The following is a 24,755-nucleotide window of genomic DNA, read 5'->3' as shown; positions in this document are numbered from 1 at the left end:
AGAGATCGAGGGAGATCGAGAGGGATTGAGGTCTCAGGATTAAAATATATATTCCAAGTGTTTGATCAGTTTGTGATTCTGTCTTGGTCTGAAGAGAGTTAGTGAGGTCGAGTTCTTTAAAACTGGATTTTCTGTTGATTTCCCACTGTTTTCTCATAATAATGTGACTGTGCATCCAAATCCTATTTATATTTGCTCAGTTGTACTATTGTTTTCTTCTTTCTTGAAATAATTGTACAAGCATGAGCTCAATGAGCTTGAGATATTTAATAGAAAATGAAAAGCTGTCTTTTTATTGTTGTTGTTAAATATCTTCATTTCTGTTGTTTCAGCTAAGGAGGAGGAAGATGGCGAATACAACCGGACCACTATGCGTATCCCCCATATTGTGGATAAACTGACGAACAACATGGTAAATTGTGATGAACTAGTGATGCTTTTTGTCTCCCTTTAATTATACTTGCACAGTCTGAATGTTGTTGTTGACGGTGGTGTTCTGTGCCACTCTCTCCAGGATAGTCCAAGCACCAAAATAAAAACACAAAGCCTTGTGATTCACTGGAAAGAGAAATACTATGTCAAGCAACCCTTATCTGAGCAAGCACCAACATTTGAGACTGGCAAGTGAGTGCTCAATACGGATTTTGTATGTTACAATGGCCATGCTTCTTTCCCTTACTTACACCCTTTGAGATTCACATATTATGTATTTCTTTCACTTCTTTCTTCTCAATACCTTCCAATCATCACCACACACACACACACACACACACACACACACACACACACACACACACACACACACACACACACACACACACACACACACACACACACACACACACACACACACACACACACACACTAACTTGGTGTGATATTTTAAATCTCCACCGTCATAGCAAATTAGAATTTCCTTGTCTCTGAATTCCTTTGTCAAATACATTTTAATATGGATGTCAATGAACTTTCTCAAACTCACTGATACTCGTGGAATGGAGAACTGATCTTAATTGTGAAGGTCGTTCATAACTTATAAGATTTTTTTGAAAAAAAACATGATCGAAGGAGGACACGTGAGCAAAGAGGAAGAAGAGGAGCGTCTGGAACAAAATAAAGAGCGGCCTATGAGAGTCTCATCTGGAGAGGGCGTCCTGAGAGACTGTGTACGGAGGAGTAAGATGCAGACCAAGCTGAGAGGCGCTTTAAAATCGGAGTGGGGCTTGGGAAAGCACACGTGCATGCTTTAAGCTGACGTCTTTTAAAATGTTTTTTTTTTTTTGTGAATACGAAATCATTTCTGCTGGTACTCATTGGAGAACCAAATAAAAAAAAAAACAGTGTGAATCCCTGGTTATACTCGCAGAATCTCGTGGTAAAATATCACGATGTAAAAACAAAAAAAGGGAAACCTTTTATTCTTGCGCTGGTTGGAAGAGCTCAGAATTGGGAGGTTATATGAGGAATGGATTGAGTTGTATGTACCTGGTGCTTTCATAAACAAACCAAGTGGGTAAAATGAGTTTAATAACATAGATTCATTCAAAAAATTTTATTGGATGAACTTACCTTGGATTGTATGAAGATTGTATTTTAGGCTTAGGAGCGAAGTACAAGCTGTGCGGTTTAAAATGTTTCGTACAACCAAACCAAAAGAGATCGAATGAGGCTTTATTATCCCGTCCCCCGGAGGGAGGGAGCGGGATATTGTAATCGTCCGGTTTGTTGGGTAGTCGATCCAGTGGGAAAAAAAAAATTCGAAATTTTTTGTTGTTGTTCTACCCTTATCATCAGTATTTAAAATGGCGATTTCAGTTAATACAATGGCGATTTCGATGAAACTTGGTTGGTAGGTTCATACCATGACCTAGTTGTGTGCAAATGAGAACCGTTGCTATGGACACCACTGTTGCCTAGCAACGGGACTTTCACATTTTTGAAAAATCATTAAAAAAATTATTTTTTTGAAAACCAAAAATCGGGCCACGAGCGACTGTGGGCAGTACATTCAGCCATATTGTCAAAAATTTCCAGCCGGATCCTATGAAAACTGTCGGAGAAGATAGACTTTGAATGAACCCTGGTCGAAAACAATAAAAAAACGAAGTTTGTTATATCTCAGAGACTATGAGTCAGATATACATGAAACTGGTATGTTCGGTTCATGGTATGTCCTCGTTGTGTGAGAAAAAACCGTTGCTATGGACCCCTCCGTTGCCTAGCAACGGCCGAAAAACCTCTAAATGTGGGGTATTTTAATGAAAAAACAATCTGCAGCATTAACCCTTGAAGCTAGAATCATGAATTTTCTTGTGCTTAATCTTCAGGTCATTCCCCATCGAACGGGCCCATCGCATCAGGTTATATTGGGTAGTCGACTACACATGTCCGCCTACCGGCTTGTTTGTCTGTCTGTCTGTTAGCAACTTTACGGCAAAACGGCTTTAGCAAACACTATCAAATTTAATCCACAGATGGGCAATGAACCTTGGACGACCCCATTAACTTTTGGGTCCAATTGGATCAAAGGTCAAGGTCAAGGTCACGAAAAGATCAAAATCGTTTTTCGCTCATAACGTCGTCAAAAATGATCTGATTTACTTCAAACTAAGCTTATAGTGAACCTTATTCTATTTGTCACTTATAATCCTACAAATTCCTATAGTGAAAAGTGCATATTTGTGAAAATCGGTAGGGTCCGAAGTTTTGGGGGTCATGATCATCGGTCAAAATTACAAATTTTCCATTAAAACTAAAACATGGTTACGAAAATACAACTTTACAGGAAAACGGCTGGCTCAAACACTGTCAAATTGTATCCACAGGTGGGTAATGAACCTCGGACGACCCCATTATCTTTTGGGTCCAATTCGGTCAAAGGTCAAGGTCAGGTCACGAAAACGTCAAAATCGATTTTCGCTCATAACTTCGTCAATAATGATCCGATTTACTTCAAACTAAGCTTATAGTGAACCTTATTCTATTTGTCACTTATAATCCTCCCCATTCCTATAGTGAAAAATGCATATTTGTGAAGATCGATAGGGTCCGAAGTTTTGGGGGTCATGGTCATCGGTCAAAATTACAAATTTTCCATTAAAACTAAAACATCGTCACACCGCTGATGCAATTGGTTATCATTGTACGAAGTGTTTCAATGCCACCAGCAACAGTGGTTTGTAAAACAATCCTTGACATACCCTCACAACAGGAAGCCTAAGGGCGTCACATCGGGAGACCGTGTAGGCCAAGGGACTAACCACCATGTCCATCTCCCGGGGAAGTTCTTGGTTCTAAAGGATGCAATATCTGCACTTTATATGCATGAAGATGCAATCTCTTGTGTACAACTTTTTTAATGGCATTATGTTATAATTTTCCAGTCGGGTCAGATTAATTTGAAATAAATTTTACTCAATTTTTTTTCTCTCTAAGGATCGTGCGTGTGTGCACTATTTTTAATAGATGGTGTAACAAAAGGTGCAATGGTATGACAAAAAAAATTTGGAAACAAAACCTCGGATTTTCATGTTTAAATGATGAGGATCAATTTTAAGAAAAATACAGTAAACCATTAATTATAGTGGGGGTACATTCCTGGAAAATTCCATAATAGTTAAAACCACAATAGTTTAAATCAAGGACCGATGGGAAAAGAGGAGTCCTGAGCTTCAAGAAAATATATCGAGGAAGGTCGACAGCAACCAGAAATATACACACCACAATTGAAATAAACATGTAAATAAAATAAATCTACACAATATAGATATAAATAGCATAGTTTATAGATATAAACTATGTGCCCAGACTGGGAATCAAACCCAGGTCCTCTGATGAACCGTACCAGTGCTCTGCCATCTGAGTTATTTGAGTGACCCACTGGCTGATCACGCAATTTTCCCACATATTGAATTGACACTCTTTCCACCTCTGCTTCTGGGACACTCACTGGCAACCATTGGAGCAGCAACGGCCTGCCTACGAGAGGGTCTCCCCCCACCCCCACCCCCCACCCCCAATGGGGGAACAAATCCATGTCCGCTATTATTACACCACAGGGGGCATAGTAATTTATATTTTTATAATTTATGTAATAATATGTATTTATATTTATTTGTACAATTGTGTTATTATGTCCCCTGTGGTGTCATAATAGCGGACATGGATTTGGTCCCCCGTGGGGGGAAGACCTTCTCGTAGGGGGGAAGACCCCAATGGTTGCCAGTGAGAGTCCACGAAGAAGTGGTGGAAAGAGAGTCGTGTTTCTTTATGTGGGAGAATTGCGTGCTCAGCCAGTGGGTCACTCAGGTAGCTCAGATGGCAGAGCACTGGTATGGTTCACCAGAGGACCTGGGTTTGATTCCCAGTCTGGGCACATAATTCTCCTACATACAGGAAACCCTCCAATATGGTGGGTTCGAATATCGTGGGTTTATACCAATCACGGGCAACCAACTGTATTCCGATTCCGTTATCGTGGGATTTCATTTTGACCAATCGCGGTTTTTTTGAACTGAGACGAGTCATCGTTTGCATCCCATGCGTGAACAATTGCCTTCCATTACGAGCCTTGCGGAGTTTCTCGCGCACCGTTTTTAATGAGCTCAAATGTAAAGCGATGGACAATGTTAGTTACACCAAAAGGCAGAGAAAGATTTGACGTTGGGCAAAAAGATCGAGTTGTTACATCGGTTGGCTCGAGGAGAAAATGTGGCGTCTGTATAGGCCACCATTATGGGGTCAATGATTGTCGGTATAATCTTCCCCTTTGTACTCTTCTTCATTATCCTTCAAATCTCATTCCCAAATACGTATTCATTTTCCAACTCCATATTCGAACCTTATTGCCAAACACTTAATTTCCGACACCCGAATTCGAACCCCCGTTCTCAAACACATTCTCATGCACAGCTCATGAAAACAAATTGAAGCGAAGGGTTTTATAACAGAATAGTTATTTTTTTAACATTGATTCGGAAGATGATGTCATCTCGTACCTTGGTCCCTAAGCAGGGAAGATCGTAGTTCAAGGTAAGGCGATTTAAGGATCGTGTTACCGTTGTCCGTTGTGGGTTGTGGAAATTCTGCTGGTACCTTTGTCGTAAAGCCAATGCTGCTTTTCCATTCGCTGAATCACCTTCCCCTGCTTAACCTTACCCCGCCCCATTGCACCCTCCCCCCTTTAACAGCATCATCCCACGATAAGTCTTGTGATTTCTATTAACGGCAGAGTACGGTGTGAGTCCATAATGTGTTTACCATCACCCACCTCGCTGTGTTGTAATAAATTTAAAAGGTAAAACTCTTGCGTTTTTGTTTAATTACCTTCGCCACCGAAGGTGAAGGGGGTTATGTTTTCACCCCTTTCTGTCTATCTGTCTGTCTGTCTTTGTTTGTTTGCAGGATATCTCAAAAAGTTGTGGACAGATTCGGATGAAACTTGGTGGACTGGTTGGGTGTGTGGCAAAGATGAATTGATTCGATCGTGGTGAAGATCCGAATCTGGATCCGGATATTAGAATTATTTACTTTTCCAAGTGATTCTTCATCATTGAGAGAAAGGGCCAAAAACGATAAAGTCCTGCATAGCATGATATTTAAAACATGTATTGGGCCTGATGTGGTTCTCGTGGATCAGGCATTACACGGCGGAGGTATGCACTCTACCGAGTGCCCTCTAGTTTACACTGTATTTAATGTATTTACATGTTTATTTCAATGTTAACATGCTTGATATACATATGTATGTGTCTATTTCAATCATAACAAGCAGAAAAACCCATGAAGTTATGTGCATGAAGCAAAAACATACCGACTGCTTATAATTCAGAACACCTCACTGCACTGGAAAACATGGGGACAGGAATACTGTACTGTACACAGTGAAGACTTGTAATACCCTCCCTCACCTGAGGTGGCGCCACACGATACACATTTACATAGAGAATTTGTATCCCACCCCCACCTCGCCCAAGACCACCAGTAAAGATAACAAGCTCGAATGAGCTAAGATCCTCGTCCTCTTAATGATGACGTCATAAAAACGAATATGACGTCATTGTGATGCATCAGGTTTGCGATAAATTATCTGTGCTAATGCCCGGCTTGATTCCTGCAAACAAAATTCAAACAGCTTGCCTAGTTTCGGAGATAATGGTATAGGCGATTTCCATTAGTGGCGATATTATGACGTTAACTTTTTTCTAGGAAGAATTTCCAAAATCGGAGATGGTTACTGTCTGCGCAGGGTATTTTTACATATATACACCAAGTTTCAGGAAGTTTCGATGAAAACTGTAGGCTGTGAAACAAACTAGTTTCGAAGATAATGGTATAGGCAATTTCCATTAGCGGCAATATTATAACGTTAACTATTTTTCTCGGAAGAATTCCCAAAATCGGAGATGGTTACTGCCTGTGTGTGGGCTTTCTGCATATACAAGGCAAGTTTCACAAAGATCTGATGAAAACTCTGGGTTGTGAAACAAAAAATGTCAAAAAATAGGAATGATGTCATAAAAATTGATATGACGTCATAGTGATGTATCATATGGACGGTAATCATCTCTGCTAATGCCCTGTTCGATTCCCGCAAACAGAATTCAAAAAGCTTGCCTAGTTTCGGAGATAATATTTTAGGCGATTTCCATTAGCGGAGATATTTTGACGTCATAACTTTTTTTCTTGGAGGAATTTTCAAAATCGGAGATTGTTACTGTCTGCGCAGGGTTTTTCTACATATATATGCCAAGTTTCAGGAAGTTTCGATGAAAACTGTAGGCTGTGAAACAAATGAAACAAAAAAGTCAAAAAATAGGAATGGTGTCATAAAAATTGATATGACGTCATAGTGATGTATCACATGTGCGGTAATTCATCTCTGCTAATGCCCTGTTCGATTCCCACAAACAGAATTCAAAAAGCTTGCCTAGTTTCGGAGATAATGTTTTAGGCGATTTCCATTAGCGGAGATATTTTGACGTCATAACTTTTATTCTAGGAGGAATTTTCAAAATCGGAGATGGTTACTGTCTGCGCAGGGTATTTTTACATATTGTTACGAATTTGGAATTCGATCGCACACAACATACAGGTTCCTTTAGTCAGCTATGTCGATAAGTGCTTGTTCCCTAGATAGCTCACCTTCCATTGTTTAAATGTTCAGAAATCGATTAGATGCACTGCGGATCGATTTAATAGTTAGGGAGCGAACAATGGAGACGTCCCTCCCCCTCTTCTGCGAAGAGGAAGAAGAGCCCTTCCGTCCCGTGATTCATGTCAACAACTCCCTCCCACCCGTGGTTGAGCGGGGGATGGATCATGAGGGCATGAGTCACGCTGGGCGTGGGGGGGGGCGGAGGAGAATAAGGGGAGATCCTTTCTTTGTTCTTGAGTAGTAAGCTTTTTGCTTCGTCAGAGTGGGGCTGCGTCGTTCAGCAGGCCGTCGGGTCCTGCTTTGCTTGGGTTAGGGTTGAGGCCTTCAGAAGCTTTTTGCTTCTGCAGAGGAGTTGTTCAGCAGAGCTTTGGGTCCTGCTTGGCTCGGTAGGCTTTTTGGAGAGCTGCTTTGTTTTGGAAGAAAGTTGAGCCGGTTGCTCGGCTCGAGCTGCGAATGGTGGCTTCTTCTTCTTCTTCTTCTTGGTTCGTGGAGCTCTTTGTTCTCCGTTTGGTTCCCGGCTTGGTGCGACTCATCGACCTCATCTTGGAGGTGGTTCCTTGGGGAAGCGAGACATCGACGGGAAGGATCGGCGCCTCGTCTCACCAGCACGTGTTGAGAAGCGCGGGAGGATTTGCGGGAGCTCGGGAAGGATCGCGGCTCACGCGATTGGGTCCAGCTCACTCTCGCTGGTGCCCGGGTCCAAACAACTTGAAGACCACACAAGGTGGAGAGGTTCGAGATAGGCTCTGGGTTTCAGCTCACCTGGCCTCCGAGCTGGAGCCCGTTCTTAAAGGCCTCAGCCACCATTACTTGGGTGTGTGTGTGTGTGTGTGTGTGTGTGTGTGTGTGTGTGTGTGTGTGTGTGTGTGTGTGTGTGTGTGTGTGTGTGTGTGTGTGTGTGTGCGCGCGCGCGCGTGTGTCCGTGGGCCCATCTAATAAGTAGGAAATTGTTAAGTGCTTTCTGTGCTGTAAATCTTTGCATTGCATTTCGTATAGTCGGAATAGTTCTGCTCTACATGCTTCCCTCGTTCCCCATTATTATTAATAAATACCCCAATTGTTAAATGTTTTCAGCTCGTCGCGTCGATTCTTTCATTGACTGAGCATTTCGTGCGTTGGTAGTTAGAAAGCCGTTGGTTTGCCGTAAAAGGGGGACATTTGGACCGACGGTTCTCGGCGATTAAGCCGCTCGGAATCTCGCACGGGACAGGCTCGCCTCGGCGGTTTGTTCCGTACGAGTTCCGTCAAGGGTGGAATACCCCGGTAGTTGGATCACGTGGGTATTTAAGTACATTGAAGATTGGCAATCGACCCTACCGCATGTGATCTGCCCATTGGCGTATTTCGGTTCTTGTACAAGGACCCGTCGCTCGGACTTATCCGGGCGGCGATCTATATTCCGGGCGATCGGTCGGGCCGACTCGACTTGCGGCTCCGTCAGAGCGGTCGGTTGGCGGCGGCCGACACCGGCACCGTAACAATATATACGCCAAGTTTCAGGAAGTTTCGATGAAAACTAGGCTGTGAAACAAAAAAGTCCACAAGAACAACAACATGAGTAAGACTTAGAGATCCTCCATGAGGATCTAAAAACACACCGATAATGGAGGCCCACAGATGCCGCACTTTAATCTACAGCCAACCTAACAACTTGATTTATTTTCGCACAATGTCATAACTTTTGTCTACCTTTTGGCACAATTCATTTTGTCCATCGTTTTACGTTTGGGTGCCATTATGAAAGGTGCATGAGAAACAAGACTTGTAATGTGAGATAATCGTACACGCTGACGCAAACGATGACTCGTCTCAGCTCAAAAAAACCACGATTGGTCGAAATTAAGTCCCGCGATAACTAAATCGGAACACAGTAGGTTGCCCGCGATTGGTCCAAACCAGCGATATTTAAGGGTTTCCTGCATGAAGAACAAAATGAAATGCTCCTGAGCTCAGAATTTAATTTAGAAAGGTTTCTGTTACTTTAGAGACATGGAGGCATCGGAAGGAGGAAAATTAGCTGTCGGATCAAGCATGGAGTCAACCTGAAGTCAGTGCAAACAACTAGGTTGTATCATGAGGCACAGAAACATTCCATTGTGTGTAAAAGATAATGAGTTTATAAAACCTGTATCAAACCAGTACTGATGTATGGAGGCGAAACGTAGGAAATGTGGATCGAAGATGTAGAAATAACTGAGATGAGAATGATACGATGGATGAATAGATTGTCTCTGGAAGAAAGAATATTGAGTTCAGAAAATCAGGAAGAGGTTAAAATCAATCCTGGTGAAGAAGGACTTAGGCAGAGAAGACTCGGTTGGTCGGATCGTGTGCAATAAAGTTGAGATGGTCAAGCTCGTGCTTGAAGAAAGAAAGCTGAGAGGGAATCCGAAACAACGTGGATTGAAAATGTCAAGAAAGATGTGGAATGCTTGGGTTTGCATTAAGCGGGTGCAACGGATAGATCCGTATGGAGGAATGCCGTCAATCGACCAACCACCTGAAAAAAGGTGTGCGTACGCATGTTATTTTCATGCAGCCTTCACTTGGTATGTTGTGAGTGCTATAAGTGTATGGAAATGCTGTTAGCAGTCTCTTTACTGAAATGTATATTTAGCTGTTTGTTGACTTCATGGTGAGTGCAAAGATTTGATCAGATAATTTGATTGATTAAAACATATTTTAGCATGTGGACATTGAGAAAGTAATCTGATCAAGTACCTCCTTTCTTCTCCTCCCTCCTCCCCCTCCCCCCCCCTCTTTATTTTTCCGATGCAGAAGGCAGAAAAAAATGGAGGTGTTTCAGAAAATGGCATCTGAATTAAATTGTGCCAATGACCAAGGAAGAGAAGGTGCGATAGCCAAAAAACCACCGATTGATGAAGGTGTGTCAAGAGCTATTGCTTCGACAAGCAAGCAGAACAGATCTTGGAATGACGGTGAGCTGCTTCCCTCGATGCTCGATTCTGCACCTGAGCTCACGTTTGCTCCCGGAGCACAGAGCACCCCTTTCCTGGCGAGACCGTTAGAGCACTACAATAGTTTAAATTGCCACACTTTGAATGATGAAACCGAGTTGCAAAATTTGTTTGATGACAGCACCAGATCTTTCATCAGTAACTTCAGCCAACTTGAATCGCCTGTTCGCACAAGTTCGTCGGAACCGATGCAATGCAGTTCTTCTGCCAAAATCAGTCCTTCTTATTCTCCCAGGAAGCGTGACGTGACCAAATACGTTGATGTGACACCAAAACGGCAAGAGGGCAGGTTATTTTGTAATTCAAGAAAAAATATCACGCCAAAACTTTCTGCACTGGCTCGGGAATCTCATATTCGGCCAAAGAACACAACTGGCCTCAAGAAATCTGTGGCAAACAACCAGAAAGAATGGGAAGATGATTCATTTGATGAGTTGCTTTTGCGAAATCCAGATGTTATCAAGGAGTTGGAGACTCTGCATGCGACATCAAGTAGTGTGCATAAGAGCACTGCTGTCATGACAGATGGCTGCGTCGACAAGCATAAATATAGGTTCAAAGCTGAGGGAAAAATGACTTGTGACAATGTGAAATCCTCGTGTGGACAAATGAGAAATGCCAAAGGACAGGTTGTGCCTGACTGCGTTCAAAATCCTTCACCGATGGCATGTTTAACCACAAAAAAATGTGAAAATGATAAATTGAGGTCAAAGCCATGTTATCTCCCGAAAACGGATACTCAACCAGTGAGCACTGCTGTCATGACAGATGGCTGCGTCGACAAGCATAAATATAGGTTCAAAGCTGAGGGAAAAATGACTTGTGACAATGTGAAATCCTCGTGTGGACAAATGAGAAATGCCAAAGGACAGGTTGTGCCTGACTGCGTTCAAAATCCTTTCCCAATGGCATGTTTCACCACAAAAAAATGTGAAAATGATAAATTGAGGTCAAAGCCATGTTATCTCCCGAAAACGGATACTCAACCAGTGAGCACCGTTGCCGTCGCACAGGCTGAGGAAGCAGGTATTTGTGGTGCTCAAAATGACCGAGGTACTTTGAATAATTATTTACTGTCCGTCTTTACCAATAATAGCTTGGACCATCAGCACCAGAACAGTGACCTAGTGGCTGCTTGCACTGAACTTGAGAGCAAAGGCAGCGTGGATGGAGCTCGGATGAAGACAGCTGAAGTAGTACTTCAAACAGGAAACCAAACCACCACGACACACATCGGTGCATTGCAAACCACTCGAATGCGGTCTTCTACCTCAAGAGCTTTAAACGGTGACAAAGGTTCCAATGGCAAAGGTTTTGGCAAATCCTCCAATGTGAATGTGGGATATTTGAAAACTGCCAATCCGAACAAAGGTGAATTGCAGTTTGTTAATATGAGGCCTTATTATAGCGAGGAAGCTGAAGGAAGCACTTCTAAGGCCCATTGTCAAGGACTTGCTTACTCCCATGAAGATGGTGAAGGAACCGTCCCGAGTTCGCAGATCTTTACTGGTCATGAGCCAGGCCCATCTGCTGATGAGAACCGTGCCACTTGCACTCAAACTTTATATTTTAAACAGAAGATGCTGTCTGGCAAGAGCATTACAAAAAATTATCTTCCAGGTGGGTCTTCGAACACAAAGCAAAAGGAAATATTTAATTCATTAAAAATCTCACAGACCATCATTTCTGCCACCAATGTGGATCTGCCACGTGTTTGTCACAAAGTGAATGCACGGCACACACTTTGGACGTACAACACAGCACCTGAAATGTGCTTGCAATGTGAGTTGACACCATTGCTTCCTTCCATATGCCTGATTACAAATCTGAATGTCATCCTTGAATTATTTGGGCCATTGCCTCATGCTCATTTCCATACACAACACATCTGTTTCACATCGTCAAGGCATTGCATCATCGGTCAGTATATAAGCCGAAGGGCATTGAAATCGTTAAGTGGATGAAACGGCGATATGTTGCTCTGACGAGCCCCAACAAGGGCGAAACTGGTTGGTCGCTTCGCATTTCATCTGCTTTTTAACGGCTTTTGACTTTGACATTCTTGGACGACGAGAGACCCTTCTGGGTTTACAGTCATGATGTCATCGTAATGACATAATGGCATTGGTCCAAGTTTAGAGCACTTCAATTTTCCCATATGTACATATCCTGACTGCTTAATAACAACGGTGATGCTTCCTGGTTGTGATTGGTGGGCAAAACACAGTGTGTCCATGTGGCAGATGGCAGCTGTGGGTTGCATATGTAATCTGGCCTCACCAATCACAATTGCTGGTGCATCATCAGCCAATATATACAGTACATAACAAGCTAATGTTGTCTGCCTGTTTGCGATATATTTGCCGTTAAGAAATATGATTTTGGAATTTCACAATGCTCTATGCAGTATATTTAATAGGCTAATGCTATCTGCCCCCCCCACCACCCCCTTCCTTTCCCCGCAAAAACGGAAATGCTCCTCAGAGACCATAAATTACATAAAAGTTTCTTCAAACTAATTCACACCTTCGGTAAATTAATAATTTTAAAGTAAAGGTTGCTTCAAATAAAATCCAAACCTACGGGAAAATAATATCGTCTCAGTTTAGCTCTCAATTCGCATAAGAATAAAGGGCTTTATTTTATTTTTATATCATGCGTTGTTTTTGTTTTTTAGCCACTTGCTTCCAGCTAATATATAAGTATTATATGTATATGTGGGAAAATTCCGTACCCAGGAATCAAAACCAGGTCCTCTGGTGAACCGTGCCAGTGCTCTGCCATCTGAGCTATCTGGGCGACCCACTGGCTGAATATGCAATTCTCCCACATATAGATGCTGCTCTTCCCCTACTGCGACCGGGGCACTCAATGCCAACCATAGAAGCAGCGAGTGTCTGTCCGCGAGAGGATCTTCCTCTCCCCTCCCACCCCCCGTGGGGGGGGGGGCAATTCCATTCCTGCTATTATTCACCATAGTGGGTGTTAGTAATAGAATTATGAATTAACAGGCAAACAAAAATTATATGTGGATGTGGAAAGCAGCAGGGGGGGGGGGGGAAAAGAGAGATAGAGAGATAGAGAGATAGAGAGATAGAGAGATAGAGATAGAGATAGAGAGAGAGAGAGACATATACAGTGCCTACAGAAACTCTACACCCCATTTCAAATTTTCACCTTTTGTTGCCTTAGCCTGGAGCCTAACAGCGAGGAGAGGCGAGGGGTGGGGGAGAGAGGAGGGGTGGGGGAGCGAGGAGAGGCGAGGAGGAGAAGGGTGGAGAGGAGAGGGTGGTCGTGCGGAGGGGTGGGGGGAGGGAAGGTAGTATGAGAGGAAGGCAGCATGAGGGGAGGGCAACATAAGGCATTGTGAGGGGAGGGTCCCTCCAGACCTAACCACCATCCAGATATGACCACCGTCCGGATACATGTGTTGGGGGGGGGGGAGGGGAGAGAGCGATAGATATAGATTATAGCGAACGTAGTGAGCTTCATACTCAACGCGTGCACATGAGAGAATAGGAAACAACAACACAATACCCTGGCAATTTGGAATCCGTGTCGTCGGCTATGACCCTTTTGCTTCCGGTTTTTGTCATGGGGAATGATGCATCCTGGGAGATAAAGGCATCGTCGGAGACATGAAAGACCCAAATATCAGACATGGTGTATATTTCCTCCACTGATTTTAATAAAGATATCTCCCGCATCATCAAAAAATATTTTTTAATCGTGATTTACATTATTTGATCGCTGATCCCGAATCCAGGCCGAAGTAACTGGAAATTGCAGCATCGAAGGTAAGAAGAATTCTATGTTCGCTTCTTGGCTTTGCCTATTCCATATTATATATACTAGTGCAGGCCCGTAGGTGCGTGCCAGTATGTGCAGCTTCGTTCCTTCGCTCTCGTAAACGACGACTGGATTGGGGCATTGTTTCAATTAGATCGGACCAACCGTATCATAAATGGCCATAACTTGGGAAACATACTCAGGTCCCCAGCGTCAATTGTGACGTCATATCAAATTAAGAAGAAGAAGAATTGACGCCCCCTCTCTCTCGCCCCCCCCTCTCTCACCCCCCAGTCTCGCCCCTCCTCTCTCGCCCCTCTCTTTCGCCCCCACTCCCATCCCCCTCTCTCACCCCCCTCTCTCGCCCCCTCTCTCTCACCCCCTCTCTCCCTCCCCTCTCTCACTCCACTCTCTCGCCCCCCTCTCTCGCCCCTCCTCTCGCCCCTCCTCTCACCCCTCTCCTCTCACCCCTCTCCTCTCACCCCTCTCTCTGTAAATGTATTCACAAATGTCTACCAAGCACAACAATTAATTCAAACCTTGGGAAAAAACAGCTTTCAAACCCTTGGGAAACAGCTGTTTCCCTTGGGAAAATTCAAACCTTGGGATTAATTAATAATTTGAACAATTAATTCGAACCTTGGGAAAAAACAGCTTTCAAACCTTGGGAAACACTTGGGAAACAGCTGAAACGGATGAAGAACTATATCAAACCTTGAAAAGGCACATACTCAGGTCCCCAGCATCGATTGTGACGTCATACCAAACAAAGAAGAAGAAGAATTGTGACGTCAATCGTGCAAAAATAAATAACCATTAATTGTGACGTCATTCGTGACGTCATAGCACCGTGTCCATTGCTTGACAGACGTTATTGGTCATTATTGGTTGACAGACAATATATAGGTCGTTATTGGTTGACAAACATTGGTCATTGTATCACGTTATTCTTTTTATTACTGCCAATTATTGTGCTATTATTATTACTAGTGCGGGCCCGTAGAGGCGTGCCCATAGGTGCGTGCCAGTATATGCGTGCCAGTATGTGCAGCTTCGTGCCTGCAGTATCAGGTCCCCAGCATCAATTGTGACGTCATATCAAACGAAGAAGAAGAATTGATGCCCCCTCTCTCTCGCCCCCCTCTCTCCCTCCCCTCCCCTCTCTCCCTCTCCTCTCTTCCCCCCCCCCTCTTCCCCCCTCTTCCCCGCCCCCTCTCGCCCTTCTCTCTCTCCCCTCTCTCGCCCCTCTCTCTGTAAATGTATTCACAAATGTCTACCAAGCACAACAATTAATTCCAACCTTGGGAAAAAACAGCTTTCAAACCCTTGGGAAACAGCTGTTTCCCTTGGGAAAATTCAAACCTTGGGATTAATTAATAATTTGAACAATTAATTCAAACCTTGGGAAAAAACAGCTTTCAAACCTTGGGAAACACTTGGGAAACAGCTGAAATGGATGAGGAAGAACGATATCAAACTTTGAAAAGGCACATACTCAGGTCCCAAGTGTCGATTGTGACGTCATACCAAACGAAGAAGAAGAAGAAGAATTGTGATGTCAATCGTGAAAAAAAAAACATTGAAATAAACATTCATTGTGACATCATTCGTGATGTCATAGCACCGCGTCCTGTCATTGGTTGACAGATAAATGGCCGTAACTTGGGAACCGCTTGTCCGATTGATATCAAACCTCAAAGGCACACCGCGGGGCCCCGGCAATATTCCTGGCAAGTTTCAATCCGATCGGACCGGTGGTCATCTGGTTATTAATGATTTGGGAAACAATGGCATGATAAGGTGAGAAGGTGGAACGACACCTTCAGCTGCCATATATACACCTTTTCAACACTGAAAAAGCAATAAAATTGCCGTAACTTGGGAACCGCTTGTCCGATCGACATCAAACCTCGAAAAGGCACATCCGGGGGGTCCCCTGCAATATTTCTAGCAAGTCTCAATCAGATCGGACCGGCGGTCGTGGAGAAACGGCGGTCGCATACAGACAGACAGACACACAGAGAATGCTGGAATTATAGATAGATTATTAATATGCTGTTATCATTATTCTGAGATATCTTTGGGAAAAATGGCATGATAAGGTGGAACGACACTTCAGCTGCGATATATACACCTTTCCAACACTGAAAAAAATCAATAGAATGGCCGTAACTTGGGAACCACTCGTCCCATTAATATCAAACCTTGAAAAGGCACATCCGCGGGTCCCCGGCAATATTCCTGGCAAGTTTCAATCAGATCGGACCGGCGGTCGTCGAGAACGGTGGTCGCAGACAGACAGACAGACAGTCACACACACACACACAGAGATTGCTGGAATTATAGATAAATATAGACTGAAATAGATATATACAATAAGCCTCGACACACTATATATACATATATATATATATATATATATATATATATATATATATATATATATATGAAGGTGTGGGGGGGGGAGGAGAGGGGGAAGATTCCGGCAGATGTGACGTCCAGTTTAACAGCGCGCACATCAATCAATCACCCTGCCGGTGAAACACCAGGATAACAGGTTATAGCTGGATCAGGATTCAAACCCAGGCTATACAGCTTAGAGCAAGCATGTGTACCTCTCAGCTATGCTGCTGTGATGTTAACGAAACGTTTATTTTTTTGTATTATTTATGCCGAAGTGAAGGGGGTCGTATCATGAAAGAATATCGTACAAAATGGGGAAATTGCACATTTTCAGTGAGCCAGCCATCGCCCGATACAAAGCAGGGCCAATGCAGGCGAGTGCCTCTTGAACATTGTTGAAGTCGATCAACATACAGTATTCAGTAAGAGCGCTCGCCAAGTGGCTAAAGCACTCCAACGAAACAGTTGATAAGGAACGGCTTAATTGGCAAGCGATAGCAATCTCCGAACTGTCATATTAATCACACACCCTCCCAGAAACGCCCTAAATATCGAATATGTCCGAATTGGACAAATGAACACTTCTTTTTGCTTTTTTTTAGAAGTCAGAACTGCTGCTAAGTTGAATTCTGGAGCTTAAATTTTGTAATTCGTCTTAGTTTAAGAGATTCTCGAGGTTATGCCATGTGCGGAAATGAAATGGTCATGGACGCTGGCATCTTTGGGCGTTTATAAGCATTGCAATGTACCCAGCAATTTGTAGCTTTGATGAACAGGCATTCTATCATATGAGTGAGGAAAGTGGAAAAAAATAACTTTATTGTTAAGAAATCGTTGCGGCCTGTTTCAAGTTGAGGCATGGTTGAGCATGCCAAAAACCATGGCCGCTTCAGACCCCAGTGAGGTAACCCAGAATTCGCCTTAACACCCCAGACAGCAACGTGGCCGAGGATTACCTGATAAAGGATAGTATTAAATAAGGCTGTTAATTATCTTCAAAAGGGGTGTTTTAATTAACCCAAACACCCAATTTTCACTCATGGACTTCCTTGGAGTTCCCTTTGTTTGCATGCAAAGTTTCAAGTTGCTAGGTTTCATTGTTTTGAAGTTATGGAGGACACACACACTCACTTATTAGTGTGTGTGTGTACATATATATGTATATATTTTTTATTTTTTTAAATTATATATATCGACTCCTCCCATGCTCTTCAAGCCAAAGAAGCTGCATAAAGCAACCATGAAAGGCTACCCAAGGTAAGCGCTTTGCTGTTTCAAACCCTTCCCAGAGTTTCTCCACAGCTATAAAGACATTCACAAATAGTACATACATGGGAATCCCAATGCTGCACCCCCAACAAAGAAGGAAACATCCTGGGAAGGAATGTGTGGGTGAGCATGTGTGTACACTTCAGATCATGTGTGAGATAGAGCAGATCACAGACAGAACGGGGGGGGAGGGGGGCGAGGCCAGAGAGGACACGAGAAGACAGAAAGACCACCGACCTGCCTACAGTGAGAGAGTGAGAGACCCAAAGACTCGGCTTCTTTGCAGGAGATACCAATGATCCTAAATGTCTGTTTCCACACCGTGAAGCCGAGAAATGTGTGAGGTGGGAGCACCAGCCCAGAGGGGAAAGTAGTACTCCATCAGGCTGTGGATGAAAGATTTGTATGTGGGCAGGAACTCAGATGTGCCAAGGAAGGACTTTGCACGACAGAGGATGCTGAGTCTGTGACTGGCTTTGGAGGCCAGCTTGGAAATGTGCCTTTCCCAGGAAAGATCATGGCAGATAGTGAGACCCAAAAGTTTTAATGAAAGGACTTCTTCAAGAGGATTGTTGAGAAAGTAGATGGGGGGGATTTTCAAAATGGTCTTTTCGGAGAGACATAGTGAAATTTGTCAGAATTAAAAGACATGTTCCATGTGTTGGATTTTATCCAGATCTGCAGAGAGTGAAGAAGCTGCTGCTCGTCGATCTGAGGAATGACACATCGTACGGCAGAGGGTGGAGTCATCAGCAAAGAGATAGATGATTTTCCAGAGAGTCAGAGAGATCATTGATGAAAACCAGAAAAAGAACAGGGCCCAGAACACTGCCTTGAGGAACTCCAACCTGGACAGGAAGAGGGGATGAGAGAACTCCATTTAGGGCCACACGGCTGTGACACGAGAGGAAGTCTGCGAGCTATGAGTGGAGATGGCCTTGGATACCACAGGAAGAGAGGTTTATGAGCAGGACAAGGTGCCAGACCATGTCAAAGTCAAACAATATGTCTTGGGATATGGCTCTGATCTCATTTCTGGCATTGAGGACCATCCATTGCTGGGAAAGCAGAAACAGTCTGTCCAGGATAGAGTGACCTGGTCTGAATCCAAATTGATGATCAGAAATAAAGGTATTGGAGAAGAGGAAGGATTTAGTGTCTGAAGCGAAGATGGATTCCAGACCTTGCTGATTGGTAAAAGGCTGATTGGTCTGTAGTTGCAGGGATGTGTTTTTGCACCGTTTTTTATGCAGAGTGGTAACGTTTGCTGATTTCCAAGCAGGTGGCAGATGACCTTGAGCGAATGAGAGGGTGAATAGAACAGAGAGAGTGCTGCAACCCAATTCCCACCAATCTCCAAGAAACGTGGTGGAGCATGGACCCTGGCAGCTCCGAGATGGACAGTGTCGTCATCCAAAACCAATACATTTAAATATATCAGATTAGTTGGAGTCCTGCTCAAAAATGGGTGTAGCATCGGGATACTCCCCACCTTGGAAGAACCAAAACAGACAGAATGGAAGGAGCCAGACAAACTTGGGCACTGCATACTGCCATACTACCCGGGCCTTTCCGAAAGGATTGGCAGGATAGTACACAGCGCAGGGATTGGTGTAGCCAACAAGCCTCTACACACCATCTGTAATGTCATTTCAAAACTAAAAGTCCCAATACCCACTGGTGATAAATCTGGAGAAGTTTACCATTCATCATGCAGACTGTGACCAATTCTATATTGGTGATACTGGAAGAAACTTAAAACAAAGTCTAGATGAACATAATAGAGCAATTAGGCTCGGAAAGGTGGCCAATTCAGCCATAGCACGTCATTGCCTGCAATCTGGCCACAAATTTGACTTTGATGGGACCCGTGTCTTTGAAGGAAGGACTTTGTATGACAGGATGACCAGTTGGTGTCTGGCTTTGGAGGCCAACTTAGAAATGTGGTTTGCCCAAGAAAGATCATGACTGATAGAGACTCTACTGTTGGATTGCAAACTGGATTCGTGGTGGGAAGCAAAGATTGGCTGTGAGTGGGAGGATGTCTTGCTGGGAAGATGTAAGTAGCTGGGTACCTCAGGGATCAGTACTCAGACCATTACTATTCAATATTTACATCAATGATTTGGATAATGGAGCGAAGAGTAAACTTTCCAAATTTGCGGATGACACAAAGCTTGGAGGTGAGGTGGATAGCAGAAGGGGTGGTGATCAGATTCAGGAAAGTATTGATACTTGCATAGATTGGGCAAAAGATTGGCAGATGGAATTTAACCTGAGCAAGTGTAAGGTGTTGGGGATGGGAAAGAACAATGAAAATAGAGATTACAGGATGCAAGGGGAAATTTTGGAGCGTGTCACTCAGGAGAAGGATCTGGAGGTGGTAATACATACAAGAGGTAAGCAGGCAGCACAGTGCCAGGCAGTTACAGGTAGAGCAAATCGGGTTTTAGGTTGTATTTGGAGGGGGATCATTTATAAATCAAAAGAGGTGGTGTTAACATTGTACAGGAATTCAGTGAGGGCCACATCTAGAATATTGTGTACAGTTTTGGTCACCACAATTCCAGAAGGACATATATGCCATAGAGAGGGTTCAGCGCAGGACTACTCGCCAACTAGATTGATTCCGGGCCTAGCTAGACTCAGCAATGAGTGGCGCTTGAAGGAGATGGCTTTATTCATTCGAAAGGAGGCGGTTACGAGGAAATTTGATAGAGATGTTCAAGATAATGAAAGGTATGGATAAAATAAGTGCCGAAGAATTATTCAACAGAGTAGACAGTGACAGAACCAGGGGCCATAGCCTGAGAGTAAAGGAGAGGAGAGTTAAGACGGTAGTAAGGCAGGGGTCTTTCACTCAGAGAGTAGTTAATGCATGGAATGGTCTCCCTGGAAAGGTATTGGCAGCAGAAAAAGTAGATAAGTTTAAATTAGAATTAGATAGGTACCTGGAAGTTATGGAGATAGAGGGGTATAGGGAGGTTTTAAAGACTTTTAGGTAGTTTGAGTATTGATGGGTGATTTTGTACGGAACGCTGCTGGTGGGGGTCTTGTTTCGGAGGGTTGTGTGGTTGATGTGTGTTTTTCACTAAGCCCATGCCCCCTCCCTGAAGGTAAGAAAAGGGGAAAAACGATAATAAATAAATAAAATAACCACAAAAAATATATATTTCTTACTCAGATCTTGTGTAGATGGGTTGGTGTGGTGTTCGTGCAGGCATGATGGCTTGAATGGCCTCCACCTGTGTTGGATCACCGTGTTCCTTGTTCTCGTTATATTCAGGTACATTGTGGATAAATCTGGTTATTTGGATAAAATTTTATTTTTCATAAAAGTGTATAATATTTCGTATTTGCATTGAACAGCTTTAGTTTCCTCATGATGAAAAAAAAACATATGATGAGTCAAAAAATGCAGTGCGCGCACGTGTGTGTGTGTGTGTGTGTGTGTGTGTGTGTGTGTGTGTGTGTGTGTGTGTGTGTGTGTGTGTGTGTGTGTGTGTGTGTGTACAATATATATATATATATATATATATATATATATATATATATATATATATATATATATATATATATATACATACATATATATATATATATATATATATATATATATATACATATATATACAGTATATATGTTTGAAAATGTACAAGTACCGTTTATTTGACCATCCAAGAGTATGAATTATCTTGTTCTTCACAGTCCCATCAGTGTGTTTGCATGCAATGTTGTGGTTGTAACACTTATTTGTTTGCTGATCGATCAGAAGCTGACAACATGGACTCAAGCCAAAGAAGTCGATGCACTCTCCTCAAAATAGAAGGGGAACGACGGTTTGCGTTGAGTAAACACAAAAAAACATTGTGACTTTTATTTTTCTGTTCTCAGTTCCGTGTTTTGTTGCTGGTCTTTCAACCCAAGTCAACATCATCCCGAGTTTTTAATTACACTACCTGAAAGTATTATTTGTACACATCGTTATGACACTGATTTGAGTGCTTTTCTTGTGTCTAAAACTGGTGGAAAGTTTTTTTTTGTTTGTTTTTTTTGTTTTGTTTTTTTGTGGCCCCCTTCCCACTCCTTGCCCCTCCCATAAACCTTTTCTTCCTCGGCTCATCTCAATTTCCTTTTTCTCTCCCCTTCTCCCCACTTAATTCCATTTTTTCTCCCCTTTTTCTTGATGCCCCCCACTCCCCACCACCTGATCAATAATCTGCCTCAATGGTGATCGTGCAATGATGCCGCTGCGTTTTGCGCAACCACATTCAAACGTAATGCAGCAACCATGTTATGGAGGATAGTTTGTTGTTTGTTGATGAACTATCTATCGTGGTTGTTTTTTTTTTTGTTTTTTTTCCTTCATTTTCATGCAAACTGTAACTTCTTTGCATTTGTCACATGGTTCAGAAAGTGGTCAGGCGGAAGACCGCCCCCCCCCCTCATTGAACTCTCCGTTACATTTTTGAACAATGAAGTTTTTACATACACGCACTTTAAGCTGCTTGTATCTCTGAGGACAAGGTGAGACAATCGTATTTGTTCTTATCGTTTTTGGTGCCTTCATACCCCCTTTATAATGGCACTTTTTTGTCGTTCTAAGCTCTTCGTCATCGACACTTCTAAAGTTGAAAATATGACTTGTTTTTCTGTTTGTTTGTTTTTTTTGTAACAACTGTTGTTACACTTTTAACCCCTGGGTTGTTGAACCTGCTGCTCTTGTTCTCTCAGTTTATAGTTTTATTTTGTGGACAAATACTTGTTGTTGTGGGGGGGACGGGGGGTCGTGAAATAGTGTTTTGTTATATTGCACCATGCGATGTTTTTGCACATTTGTGTTATCGTTTGACAATGCTCGTTTGTCTTCACAGAAAGCTATTGGTGCCAGAAGTTGTTTTTTTTTTTGGTTATAAAAGTCCGGTGACTGGTTGTTCGAACCACTTGATACTTGAAAACGGTCCCTCTTTGACCGACTTGAATTTGGCATGTGGATGGCCTTTTAGTCCGTTTGGCCCCAGGCGTTTCAGACCGTTGGAACGTGACCGTTTCTTCACTTTTCTATCGGCAATCTGAAACGGCCAATTGGGTACGATTCTTTTCTGGCAGCGTTATTACCTGTGGACGTGGGTGATTTGTTTTTATTTATTTTCTTTATTTCCTGTAGCATTACGGAAGCATGCGGGATGACTTGCACTTCCGTCTCCATTTAATGGTGCTTCTCTCCTTGTGACATGGTTGAATGTGTTTTGGCCAAAGAATGGCTTTTTCTCTTTCCAAGTATTTGAGCTTGGTAAAACTGATTGTTGTTTTTGTGTCAGTTGACCAAAGTTATTTGTGTACCATGCATATGTTTACATTCCATTAACATCTTCAGCATTGCATGGTTCAGGTTTAAAACTTGTGCTACATTTTGTTATCTTCTTTCTTGTAACTGTTCCTTGAAATAAATGTTTATTGTTGAGTCAGCTGTGAAAGGTGGATGGAGGTTGTTTTCACCCCCTGTTTGTCTGTGTCCGTGAGCAGGATATCTCTTGTTTTGGACGCATTTAGACAAAACTTGGTCTCCAGTCTGGGTGTGTGACCAGGATGAATTGATTAAATTTTGGTGAAGATCTAGATTCGATAAATGTTTTTTAAGTGAGAGATCAGGCTAAAAACTATCTATAGCATAATATCTCAAAATGTTGGTGAGTTGTGACAAAACTAGGTGACATGAACAAGCCGATTGGATTTTGGTTAAGGTCGGGATTCAGAGCCAGCCTATCGGTGGGATACAAAACGTTATGACTGTGTTTTGAAACAAATTTTGTGATGATCAAAGTGTCATCCTTTGTTCGCCATTGAGTGGAGCAATCATTGAATCTCATCGGTGCTCAGAAAGCTCACCCACCACAGTCGTTTTGAACAGTCTCCGTAGGAGAACTCTCCATCAAAGAAGCATGCCTTCCTTCAGTCAAAGGTGCAGATTTACATTGTGGCCATTTACTACATCTTTGGAAATATGGCAGCCAATTCATTGCTTTGAGGTGAACGCAGCACATGCATGTTGGGCCAAATAACCCGTTTCCAAGGAAAGTACAAATGTTTAAATGATTTTTTTCAATCATTAACCTCCGCCATCTTCGAAGATGGATGGAGGTTACTGTTTTCACCCCTTTGTTGGTTTGTTTGTTTGTTTGTGTGTTTGTTTGTGAACAGTATTACGGAAAAACTCAACGGATTTCGACGAAACTTGGTGGGGGGGGGGGGTTAGGTATGGTCCAAGGATCATGCCATTAAATTTTGGACTTGGTCGCCCCCCCCCCCAAAAGAAATAGTTCAAGGAAAATTTTTTTTTTTGCATTTCTACATGTTTTAAGTAATTTCCAACCCCCCCCAAAAAAATTGTCACCCCCCCCAAAAAAATAGAAATATATATATTTTTTTTTTGCATTTCTACGTTTTAAGTGATTTCCAACCCCCCCCCCCCCCAATTTTTTTTTTTTTGCATTTCTACATGTTTTAAGTGATTTCCAACTCCCCCCCCCAAAAAAAAATTGAGAAAAATATTTTTTTTTTTTTTTGCATTTCTCCATGTTTTGTGATTTCCAACTCCCCCCCCCAAAAAAAATTTAGAGAAAATTTTTTTTTTTTGCATTTCTACATGCTTTCAGTGATTTCCAACCCCCCCTCCCCAAAAAAAAAAATTGTTAGAGAAAAAAAAAATTTTGCAACTTTTTTTTTAAACAAAATTTCAATTTCTTTTTTTTGCATTCCTTCATGTTTTAAGTGATTTCCACCCCCCCCCCCAAAAAAAATGTTGGAGAAAACTATAACTGTCAGCACTGTTGACATCATATTTAATAATTAAGATATAAGGTTCACTTGAGTGACCCAGCAGTATTGGCGGCGGAGGTTTTGCACTCTCCCGAGTGCTCCCCCTCTAGTTGGTATTATTATTATTATTATTATTATTATTATTAGGGCTTCAAGCCAAATGGCTGAAGCCCTTTTGAATTCGTTAGTATCAGGTCAGGTATGGGAGCATGTGCCAGAACAGCGCGTCGCTGCGTCCACTTTCCGCCGGTACTCCAGGGGCCTCCGTCTGGCCATCCCCCAGGCAGATGCCAGGCCCATCCCCATCTCCTTGAGATGATGGTCAACCTGCTGCAACCATG

General features: G+C 42.7%; 1 protein-coding gene across 6 annotated transcripts in view; it reads left to right on the top strand.

Moving 5' to 3' along the window:
• The window catches only part of LOC147023685 (uncharacterized), a 77,316-nt gene extending 54,253 nt beyond the window's left edge, over nucleotides 1–23,063 (top strand). For 2 of the 6 annotated variants that reach the window (XM_085889418.1, XM_085889416.1), the window contains 4 exons: nucleotides 333–412; nucleotides 515–624; nucleotides 9,935–11,916; nucleotides 21,368–23,063. In XM_085889418.1, the coding sequence (XP_085745544.1) occupies nucleotides 333–412; nucleotides 515–624; nucleotides 9,935–11,916; nucleotides 21,368–21,369 (2,174 nt within the window). In that variant the 3' untranslated portion in view covers nucleotides 21,370–23,063. Of the gene's footprint in view, nucleotides 1–332; nucleotides 413–514; nucleotides 625–9,934; nucleotides 11,917–20,779; nucleotides 21,082–21,367 lie in introns of those variants that run through there. The other 4 variants (XR_015060334.1, XM_085889417.1, XM_085889420.1 and 1 more) reach the window with 4 other exon arrangements.
• Nucleotides 23,064–24,755: the final 1,692 nt, after the last annotated feature.

Source organism: Eptatretus burgeri, chromosome 7 (assembly GCF_056783735.1).
Source record: "Eptatretus burgeri isolate ZD-2024b chromosome 7, Ebu_testis_v1, whole genome shotgun sequence".
Taxonomy (NCBI): domain Eukaryota; kingdom Metazoa; phylum Chordata; class Myxini; order Myxiniformes; family Myxinidae; genus Eptatretus; species Eptatretus burgeri.
This window is presented reverse-complemented; position numbering and strand designations above follow the sequence as displayed.